Raw genomic sequence first — 12,185 nt, 5'->3', positions numbered from 1 at the left:
GCTAGTCATTAGGATATCTGGAACAAGAACATTCCAGGCCTCAGGAGCATGCCTAGTATGCTCAGAATAGCAAAGACAGTTCAGGTAGACAGTCCAGGGATGTGGACTTCATAAAATCATTAGGGATCCAGGCTCCTACCACCCCTAGTTTGACCCTCATGCTTTTGATTCAGGATAGCTGCTAGAACTCTAGCTATCATATCTGAGTTCCAGGGTGACAAGACAAGGAACAGAAGGTCACACCTTCTTTTAACGTAACTTACTAAAAGTGCCACAACACACTTCCGTTTTCATATGGCCGCACCTATCTGTAAAGGAGGCAGGTAAATAGAGTCTTTCAGCTGAATGGCAGTGTGTCCATCTCCAAATGTGAGGGTCCTCATTCTAAGGATGGTGAAGTTGTGGTATCTTAGAAAGCAGTTGGCACCCTCTGCCCTAAGTAGAGTGCTTAGCACAGTGCCAGGCACATAGGAAGACTCAGTAAGTGGTAGTTCTCTTTTCTGTCTTCTTAACCATTCTCATTGGTTGGAAATCAAGTGAAGCTTTCCATTATTTTGGGATTCTCATACATGTATGTACTCTTTTTCCTATGACAGCAGTTCCTCCCCTGGCTACCAGCACTGTGTCTCCATCTCTTGCGTTGCTGGCTAACAACCTGTCCATGCCTACAAGTGACCTACCACCTGGTGCCTCCCCAAGGAAGAAGCCTCGAAAGCAACAGCACGTGATTTCAACAGAAGAAGGGGATATGATGGAGACAAACAGCACTGATGATGAGAAGTCCACGGCCAAGAGTCTTTTGGTCAAGGCTGAGAAACGCAAGTCTCCACCCAAGGAGTATATTGGTAATGGTCACTTGGGCTAGCTATTATCGTGTGAGGCTTTCCCACTTAAGTCAGGAGTCTATCGCTGAGGCTGTTTACATAATTGGGTTTCACTTAGGGATCACTTCTTGGAGTTATACTGGGAGGATTCTTGACAATATATGATAAGTTATTTAGTATCTTCTTTTCTTTTCTTCTGAATAGATGAAGAAGGTGTGAGGTATGTCCCAGTGCGTCCAAGACCTCCCATTACTTTGCTCCGTCACTATCGGAACCCCTGGAAGGCTGCTTACCACCACTTTCAGCGGTACAGTGATGTCCGGGTTAAAGGTTAGTTGCATGAAATTGGTCTTTCATTTGACTATAATCACAGTAGAATAGGAAGCTAGAATTATAATTTTCTAGTTTCCAAAAACCCAAGTGGTGACAGGATGACCTCTTTAGCACCCTGGGTAGTTGTGGAAGAGCTGTGCTAGATTATTATTTGACATAGTCCACACTGGTCCCGAGGATGTCAGATGTACATACATTGTAAGCCCCAGGAAGTTTATTTTCGAAAAGACCTTTTGTTTCACATATGTGAAGCTCTTGAAATAGTCCAGGGCAAACACTCAGTAAATGGTTTTGTTGTTGTGCTTGAGAATTAAATTTTTTTTTTTTAAGATTTTATTTATTTATTTGACAGAGAGACACAGCGAGAGAGGGAGCACAAGCAAGGGAAGTGGGAGAGGGAGAAGCAGGCTTCCTGCACAGCAGGGAGCCTGATGCGGAGCTCGATCCCAGGACCCTGGGATCATGACCTGAGCCGAAGGCAGACGCTTAACGACTGAGCAGCCCAGGCTCCCCAGAGAATTACATTTTAATAAACCCACATATAGTAAAAATAGCTGATCGTCCTTTGCAAATATCTACAAATATTTCTACTGATAGGCTTTAAGCATCATTAATCTCAAATGTAATTGCACAGAGAAGTGTAAGTTTTCAGAGAATTGGTCACATTCCCCACTCCCTCGCATAAATTCTACTTGGAAATTTCTCTGAGGGTTTCCTTGAAGCCTCAAGATGACTCAGAGTTGGATGGCATTGTCTAATGTCTGCAAGGGGGAGTGAGGGTTCTGACAATTTAGTCTCTGAATGGAAGTACCAAGGTGGCTGCCCTTGCAGCAGTTCTTCCTCATGAAATACCTTGAGCTCTGAAAACAAGCTAGATTTCCAAAGGTCAGGGAGTGGTGGCCTTTAATGGAAGAAGGACATGGGCTACTAAACGTCTCTTCACATCAAAAGAATTCCATATCATACCGGGAAAGTGTTTTAAAGTATTGCCTGGTAACATTTTAAGCCATTCTGAAAGATTGTTACGGCTTTCTGGGACTCATTCTTCAAAAACTATCTCAGGAAAGGTAATATGACAGCTGAAAGTATTGATACAAATAGGCTCTTGACTATTAGACTTTATTATTTTTTTGTTAAAGATTTTATTTATTTGACAGAGGGAGACACAGCGAGAGAGAGGGAACACAAGCAGGGGGAGGGAGAGGGAGAAGCAGGCTTCCCGTGGAGCAGGGAGCCCGATGCAGGGCTGGATCCCAGGACCCTGGGATCATGACCTAAGCTGAAGGCAGACGTTTAACGACTGAGCCACCCAAGTGCCCCGACTATTAAACTTTATTGATCTGCTTTGCCCAAGCTTTAAAATCATGTTCATATAAATCAAGATGGAATAGTAAAAATTGGTTAGGTAATTTCATAAGAAGGAAAGAAAAGAGAAACGGAAGAACAAAAAATACAGGAAATAAACAGAAAGCAAATAATAATATGGCAGACTTAGCTTTACATATCAGTAATTACCTTAAATAGTCTGAACATACCAATTAAAACGCCAGTTGGCAGAGTGGATCCACAAAATGATCCAGCTCCATTCTGTCTTTAAGAAACCCACTTCAGATTCAGTGACAAGTAGATTGACAGTAACAGGATGGAAATGATACATAGAATGCAAAAATAAAGCAAGAGTGGCTGTGTTAATGTCAAATCAGGTAGACTTCAGAGGAGAGAAAATTACTAGAGACAAAGAAGGACATACTAATAAAGTACTGAACAGAAATGAAGAGCTTCAGAATATATGAAGCAAGAATAGGACAGCTAAAAGGAGAAGTAGGCAAATGAGCAGTGGTAGTTAGAACTTCAACACCCTGCTCTCAGCAACTAGTAAAACTACTTGACAAAAAATCAGCAAGGACTACACACCACCACATCTAACAGACCTTTAATACACTCCCAACAGCAGCAGAATACACGTTGTATCAGGTGCCTACAAAACATAGATAAATCATATCCTGGATCATAAAATATAAACTTCAACAAATTTAAAAGAATTGAAATCATACAGGGTATCTTCATTGACCAGAATGGAATCAAACTAAAAACCAGTAAGAGAAAGATAACAGAAAAATTCCTTGAACACACAAACTGCCAAAACTCAACCAGAAGCAAATAGACAATCTGGTTAGTCATAACCAATGAATAAGTTGTACCCATAGTTTTGAAGCTTCCAAACAGAAATCTCTATTTTCAGATACTTTAACTGGGAAATTCCACTAAACTTTTAAAGAGGAATCAACACCAGTTTCTATAATCTCTTCTAAAATATAGGAGGAAGCATTTCCATATTAATTTTATGAAGCCAGTATTTTCCTGACACAAAAATCAGACAAGGAGAGTACAAATATAGAAAACTAATTATCAGTATTCTTCATGAATATAGATGCAAAAATCTTTTAACAAAATGTTAGTAAATTAAATACAGCAACATATAAATAGCATTTTATACCTTGATTGAGTGGGGTTTGTGCCAGTTATGCAGGGCTGGGTCACCATTTGAAAATCAGTGATTCACCATTATTAACAAGCTGTATTAATTTCCTAGGGCTGCCATAACAGAGTACCACAAACTCAATGGTCTAAAATTACACATTTATTCTCTCAGAGTTCCGGAGGCTAGACATCCAAAATCAAGGTGTCAGCAGAATCATGCGCTCTCTGAGGGCTGTAGAAGAGAATCCTTCCTTGCCTCATTTTAGCTTCTGCTGGTTGCCAGCAATCCTTAGTATTATTTGTCTTGTCACTACATCATTCCAGTTTCTGCCTCTATCTTCAGATAGCGTTCTTTTCTGTGTCTCATCTCTTTCTCTGTCTCTTTACAAGGACATCTGTCATTCATTTAGGGCCTCCTCTAATTCAGTATGACTTCTTCTTGACTCGATTACATTTGCAAAGGCCCTTTTCCCAAATAAGGTCACCTCTATAGGTACAAGGGTTAGGACTTCAGCATGTCTTTTGAGGGGACACAGTTCAACCCATAGCAAAAGCTAAAGAAGAAAAATAAACATAATCATATCAACTGATGCAGAAAAATTATTTGACAAAATTCAATACTTTTTCATAATCTCTCAAAAACAGGGAAAGAAGACTTCCTTAACTTGATAAAAAGTCTGCAGCACACCTACAACTAACATTATACTTAACAGTGAAAGACCGAATGCTTTCTACCTGAGATTAGCCAAAAGACTAGGCTGTCCTCTGATCTCTCTCTCACTACTCTTACTCAGCGTTAGTACTGGAAGTTCTAGACACCACGTTAAGTCAAGAAAGAGATAAAGGACTATATGGGTTGGGAAGGAATAAATAAAACTGTCTCTATTTGCAGATGACATCACTGTCTACATACAAATCTCCAGGATTCCACAAAAAAAAAAAAAAAAAAACTCCTGGAACTAATAAATGAGTTCAGCAAGGTCACAGGATACGATGTCAGCACACAAAAATCAATTTTAATTTTAGATATTTGGGATGAACTTGTGCAAACTGATACTGAAAACATAATGGCATTTGCAGTTGATCCTCCAGAAATGACCTATTTAGGTATAAATCTAGCAAAACATTACAGGATGTGTTTGCTATAAACTACAAAATGCTGATAAAAGAGATCTGAATAAATGAAGAGACATGCAATGTTCAAGGATTTGAAACTCAACATAAAGATGTAAGTTTTCCCTAGATTGATCAATAGGTTTAATACAGTTCTACCAGACTCACAGAAAGGTTTTTGTAGACATAGTAAATCTTATTCTAAACTTTATATAGAAAGTAGAATAGTTAAAATAACCTTGAAAAACAAGAGAAATCATTTTTTCTGATATTAAAGCATAGTTTATCTACAGTAGTTTAAACAGGGTGGTATTTGCAGAGGGATTTACATATAAATGACTGGAGTGGAATGGAAAATGCAGAAATAGACCCAGACAAATATGCTCAACTGATTTTTGACCCAATGAAAAAAAAATTCAGTGGAGGAAGGAGAGTCTTATTTTCAATGGTGCTGGATATCCATAAGTTTAAAAAAAAGAGAGCCAAAGACCCTAACTTAATCCTCACACCTTATACAGAAGTTAACTTAAAATGGATAATAGAGGGGTGCCTGGGTGGCTCAGTCGTTAAGCGTCTGCCTTCAGCTCAGGTCATGATCCCAGGGTCCCGGGATCGAGCCCCACATCGGGTTCCCTGCTTGGCGGGAAGCCTGCTTCTCTCTCTCCCACTCCCCCCCTGCTTGTGTTCCTGCTCTCGCTATCTCTCTCTGTCAAATAAATAATAAAATCTTTAAAACAGATAATAGATTTAAATATGAAATGTAAAACTACTAAACTTTTAGAAGAAAACCTAAGATAAAGTCTTCACGACCTAGGGCATGGTGAACAGTTCCTAGACATGACACCAAAAACACTGTCCACAAAAGGAAAGGAAAATAAACTGGACTTAATAAAAACTTTTTATCTCTGAAAGATCCTGTTAGGAAGATGGAAAGACAAACTATAGACTGGGAGAAAGTATTACCAAACCACATATCTCATAAAGGGCTCATATCTAGAATATATGTATTAGGAACTTTCAATCCTTAACAGTAAATAAAAACAATAATCCAATTAGAAAATGGACAAAAAGGCATGAAAAGACATTTCACCAAAGAGGATAACTTGGATGACATGCACAAGATGTTCAAGGGAATAGAAATTTCCAGGCCTTAAGTGTGGTCTGCACATAGACTTTCTTACAGAGTTTAATTTGGTGGGTGAAGGAGTAACTTTATAATGGATATACCTGACAAAACACCACCTCAGCCAGGTGCTCAAGGTCAATATGAATAGTGAAAGATCATGTTTAATAGTATACCCTTCTGTTCAAACTTAAGCAACTGTCAGTATATACTGCTATGTGTGTAAGGTGTTTTATATATAAACCTGATAATAACTACAAATCAAGAACTGGTAATAGATACGCAATAAATAAAGAGAAAGTAATCCAAGTATATCACTAAAGAAAGCCAGCGAACCATGAGAGAAGAGAGCAAGAGAAGAAAGGAACAGAGAAAAACCACAAAAACAACCATAAAACAAGTAACAGCGGGTACCTGGGTGGCTCAGTCGGCTGAGTGTGAAACTCTTGATTTTGGCTCAGGTCATGATCTCAGGGTCATGAGATCAAGCCTTCGTGCGATTCTTCCTCTTCCTCTGCCCCTCCTTTCCCACCACCCTCCTCGTGTGCATGCTTTCACTCTCTGGGAAAAAAAATAAGCTAACAAAATGGCAAATTGATACCTATCAGTAATTACTTTGAATGTAAATGGACTAAACATTCCAACCAAAAGACATAGGATAACAGAATGGATAAAAAAGCAAAACCTAGGGATGCCTGGGTGGCTCAGTTGGTTAAGCATCTGCCTTTGGCTCAGATCATGATCCCAGCGTCCTGGGATCAAGTCCCACATCGGGCTCCTTGCTCAGCCAGAAGCCTGCTTCTCCCTCTCCCTCTGCTGCTCCCCCTGCTTGTGCGCGCTCTCTCTCTCTCTCTCTGACAAATAAATAAACAAAATCTTTATAAAAAAAAAAAAAGCAAGACCTATCTGTATGCTGCCTACAAGAGACTCATTTCAAACCTAAAGACACATGTAGATGGAAGGTGAAGGGATGGAAAGGCATTTATCATGCAAATGGAAGTGAAAAGAAAGCCAGAGTAGCAATATTTATATCAGACAAAATAGACTTTATAACTAAGACTGTAACAAAGAGACAAAGAAGGACACTATATAATCATAAAGGGAGCAACCCAACAAGAAGATGTAACAATTGTAAATATTTATGCACCCTACATGGGAGCATGCAAATACATAAAGCAGCTAATAACAAACAAAAGAAATAGTCAATAGTAATACAATAATAGTAGAGGACTTTAATACCCCACTTACATCAATGGATAAATCATCCAAACAGAAAATCAACAAGGAAACAGTGGCTTTGAATGACACAGTGGACCAAATGTATCTAACGGATATATTCAGAACATTCTATCCCAAAACAGCAGAATTCACATTCTTTTCAAGTGCACATGGAACATTCTCCAGAATAGATCACCTGTTAGGTCACAAAACAAGTCTTAATAAATTAAAAAAGATTGAAGTCATACCATGCATTTTTTCTTATTTTTTTTTTTATCAAGAACAATATTTATTAAGACCATTGTTAGGAAAAGGTTACAGACTTTTAAAAATATACCTGAATCTACTATGAGGACCAAGTGCTAGAGAATAAGCACCAAAGCATAACAGCGTATAATGTTCTAACGTGTATGTGAAATAACTTTTCATTTGTCTCATTAAATCCATCTTTTCTTCAATTTAGTCAAAAGTTATAGCAAAATATGATATTTGTCATATGAATGGTTCATAAAATGCAAGTGGCTGTGCTTCTGATTTTTGTTCATGTCACCTTCTAGACACATTACATAATAGCTAGGTATCCTGGTTTTGCTCCCTAAGAGGCCACCAGCTGATGGTTCCAATTTTATAAGAAAAAGAAACATGGAAACTTTGTCCTTATAGCTAGTCTTGTCATTAATAGAACTGCTCAATTGGCTACGGGAAAACAGCCATGCATCTTTTCTGACTACAGTGCTATGAAACTAGAAATCAACCACATGAAAAAATCTGGAAAAAACACAAATACATGGACATTCAATAACATGCTAGTAAACAATGAATGGGTCAACCAAGAAATCAAAGAGGAAATCAAAAAATACATGGAGACAACTGAAAAAACACAGTGACCCAAAATCTTTGGGATGCATCAAAAGGTATTCTAAGAGGGAAGCTTGTAACAATACAGGCCAACCTCAAGAAGCAAGAAAAATCTGAAGTAAACAACCTAACACAAACCCCAAACCAGTACAAGGAAGGAAATAAAGATTAGAGCAGAAATAAATGAGATAGAGGGGTGCCTGGGTGGCTCAGTCAGTTAAGCGTCTGCCTTCAGCTCAGGTCATGATCCCAGGGTCCTAGGATCGAGTCCCGCATCGGAACCTGCTTCTCCCTCTGCCCCTCCCCCCTGCTCATGCTCTTGCTTGCTCTCTCTCTCTCTCTCTCTCAAATGAATAAATAAATCTTTAAAAAAAAAAAAAAGAAATGAGATAGAAACTTAATAGAACAAATCGATGAAACGAGGAGCTTGTTCTTTGAAAACATCAACAAAATTCATAAACCTTTAACCAGACTCATCAAAAGAAAAAGAGAAGACTCAAACAGAAATGAAACAGGAGAAAGAACAACTGACACCACAGAAATACAAAGGAATACAAGAGAATATTATGAAAAATATGCCAACAAATTGGACAACCTAGAAGAAATGGATAAATTCCTAGAAACATAACTTCCCAATACTGAATCAGGAAGAAATAGAAAATTTGAGCAGACCAATTACCAGCAATGAAATTGAATCAGTAATCAGAAAACTCCCGTCAAACAAAAGTCTAGGACCAGAGAGCTCCACAGGTGAATTTAAAGAAGAGTTCATACCTATTCTTCTCAAACTATTCCAAAAATAGAAGAGGAAGGAAAGCTTCCAAATTCATTCTGAGGCCAGCATTACGCTGATACTAAAACAAGATAAAGACACCACAAAAAAAGAACTACAGGCCAGTATCTCTGATGAACATAGAGGCAAAAATCCTTGACGAAATATTAACAAACAATCCAACAATATGTTTAAAAAAATCATTTGCCACAATCAAATGGGATTTATTCCTGGGATGCAAGGGTGGTTCAGTATTCACAAATCAATCAACATAATACATCACATCAACATGAGAAAGGAAAAAAGCCATACAATCATTTCAGTAGGTGCAGAAAAAACATTTGACAAAGTACAACATCCATTCATGATAAAAAAAAACTTTAAACAATATAGGTTTGGAGGAAACATACCTCAGCATAATAAAGGCCATATCTGAAAAACCCACAGCTAATATCATACTCAATGGTAAAAAACTGGGAACTTTTCCATAAAGATCAGGAATAAGATAAGGATGTCCAGTTTCACCACTTTTATTCAACATAATACTGGAAGTCCTAGCCACAGCAGTCAGACATGAAAAAGAAATAAAAGGCATCCAAATTGGGAAGGAAGAAGGAAAACTTTCACTATTTGTAGATGATATGATACTATATATAGAAAACCTGAAAGAGTCCACTAAAAACTACTAGAACTGATAAATGAATGCAATTCAGTGAGGTTGCAGGATACAAAATCAATATACAGAAATCTGTTGTGTTTCTATATACTTATTAATGAAATAGCAGAAAGAGAAATTAAGAAAACAGTCCCTTTTACAAGTACACCAAAAATAGTAAGATACCTAGGAATAAACTTAACCAAGGAGATGAAAGACCTATGCTCTGAAAACCATAAAATATTGATGAAAGAAATTGAATATGACACAAATGGAAAGATACTACGTGCTCATGGATTGGAAGAACAAATATTGTTAAAATGTCATTACTACCCAGGGCAATCTACAGATTTCATGTAATCCCTTTCAAAATGCCAACAGCATTTTTCACACAACTAGAATGAATAATCCTAAAATTTGTTCAGAACCACAAATAACCCTGAATAGCCATTGCAATCTTGAAAAAGAAAAACTAGAGGTGTCACAATGTCACAATTCCAAATTTCAAGATACAGTACAAAACTGTAGTAATCAAAACGGTATGGTACTGTCACAAAAACAGACACAGATCATTGGAACAGAATAGAGAGCCCATACATAAACACGATTATATGGTCACTTAATCTTTGACAAAAGGAGGCAAGAATACGCATTGGGAAAAAGTCCCTTCAACAAATGGTATTGGGAAAACTGGACAGCAACATGCAAAAGAACGAAACTGGACCACATTCTTAGACCATACACAAAAGTAAACTCAAAATGAATTAAGGACCTAAATATGAGACCTGAGACCATAAAAATCCCAGAGGAGAACAGGCGGTAATTTCTCCGACATCAGCTGCAGCCACATTTTTCTATTTATGTCTCCTAAGGCGAGGGACACAAAAGCAAAAATAAGCTATTGGGACTTCATCAGTATAAAAATTTCTGCACAGCAAAGGAAACAATCAACAAAACTAAAAGCCTACTGAACGGTAGGAGATATTTGCAAATGACCTGTCTGATAAAGGGTTAGTATCCAAAATACATAAAGAACTTCCATAACTTGGGCGCCTGGGAGGCTCAGTCAGTTAAGCGTCTGCCTTTGGCTCAGGTCATGATCCCAGGTTCCTGGGATAGAGCTCCGCATCGGGCTCCCTGCTCAACAGGGAGCCTGCTTCTCCCTCTCCCTCCTGCTCTGCCTACTTGTGCTCTCTCTCTTTCTGTCAAATAAATAAATCTTAAAAAAAAAAAAAAAAAAAGAACTTCTCAAACTCAACACCAGAAAACCCCAAATAATCCAATTTAAAAATGGGCAGAAGACATGAAGAGGCATTTCTCAAAAGAAGACATCCAGATGGTCAACAGACACATGAAAAAATGCTCAGCATCACTCCTCAGGGAAATGCAAACCAAAACCACAATGAGATAGCACCTCACACCTGTCAGAATGGCTGAAATCAAAAACACAAGAAACGACAGGTGTTGGCAAGGATGTGAAGAAAAAAGAACTCTCACACACTATTGATAGAAATGCAAACTGGTGCAGCCATTGTGAAAAACAGTATGGAGGCTCCTTAAAAAATTAAAAATGGAATGACCATATGATCTAGTAATTCCACGACTGGGTATTTACCCAAAGAATTTGAAAACACTAATTTGAGAAGCTGTATGCACCCCTTTGTTTATTTCAGTGTTATTTACAATAGCCAAACTATGGAAGCAACCCAAGGGTCCATTGGCAGGTGAATGGATAAAGAAGATGTGATATATATATACACAAGGGAATATTACTCAGCCATAAAAATGAATGAAAGTCTTGCCATTTGCAACAACCTGGATGGATCTAGAGGGTATAATGCTAAGTGAAATAAGTCAGAGAAAGACAAATACCATATGATTTCACTCATGTGGAGTTATAAAAACAAGGAAAAAAGGGGGACAAACCAAGAAATAGACTCTTAACTATAGTTAGAGAATGAACTGATGAAACTGATAGTTACCAGAGGGGAGGTGGGTGGGGGCCAGAGGTGAAATAGGTGAACAAGATTAAGAGTGCACTTGTTATGATGAGCACTGAGTAATGTATAGAGTTGTTGAATCACTATATCATACACCTGAAACTAATATGTACACTGGAATTTTTTTAAAAAATAGTATATACCCACTTTGGCACTTTCCCTCTGTGTCTCCTCTCATAACTACACTCTAATCCTGAGAGAAACATCAGGCAAATCCAAATAGAATGGCAGCCTGCAAAATTACTTGACCAGTAGTCTTCAAAACTGTCAAGGTCATCAGAAGCAAGGACCATCTGAGAAACCATCAAGCCAAGAGTTGTCGGAGGAGACATAACAAGTAAAATGTACTGTATTTATTTTCGTTGGGTCCTGGACCATAAAATTTATTTTTTAGAAAATGTTCAACATCACTAGCCATTAAAGAAATTGAAATTGAGGTGTCACTACACACCTATCAAAACAGCTGAAACAAAAATACTGATAATGCTAAATGCTGGTGAGGATGCAGAGAAACTAGATTTCTTGTACATTCCTTTAAGCACTTTGAACCTGTAGTCACACTGCCTTCTGGCCTCCCTCATTTCTCCTTAAAAGTCAACTGTTGATTCTCTGAGATGGTTGCATTTCTCATACTTGGAGTTCCTGGACTTTCTTGGATATTTGGGTTATTGTTTTTCAGTAAATTGGGGACATAGCCATGTTTTTTCTTTGAGTATTTCTTTCTCTCTTCTTCTGGTACTCCCATTACCTGTGTGTTGAGGCTTTTAATAGTGTCTCACATTTCTCTGAGGCCCTGCTTATTTTTCTC

The 12,185-nt window shown here is 38.0% G+C and overlaps 1 protein-coding gene across 5 annotated transcripts in view; it reads left to right on the top strand.

Moving 5' to 3' along the window:
• The window catches only part of SAP130 (Sin3A associated protein 130), an 84,976-nt gene that overhangs the window by 64,224 nt on the left and 8,567 nt on the right, over positions 1-12,185 (top strand). For all 5 annotated transcript variants that reach the window (XM_032412771.1, XM_032412781.1, XM_032412762.1 and 2 more), the window contains 2 exons: positions 597-845; positions 1,029-1,154. In XM_032412771.1, coding sequence (XP_032268662.1) covers positions 597-845; positions 1,029-1,154 — 375 coding nt within the window. The remainder of the gene's footprint in view (positions 1-596; positions 846-1,028; positions 1,155-12,185) is intronic.

This window comes from Phoca vitulina, unplaced genomic scaffold (genome assembly GCF_004348235.1).
Source record: "Phoca vitulina isolate PV1807 unplaced genomic scaffold, GSC_HSeal_1.0 scaffold1, whole genome shotgun sequence".
In the NCBI taxonomy this organism is placed as follows: domain Eukaryota; kingdom Metazoa; phylum Chordata; class Mammalia; order Carnivora; family Phocidae; genus Phoca; species Phoca vitulina.
The sequence above is the reverse complement of the archived record's forward strand: the minus strand, read 5'-3'. Positions and strand labels throughout refer to the sequence as shown.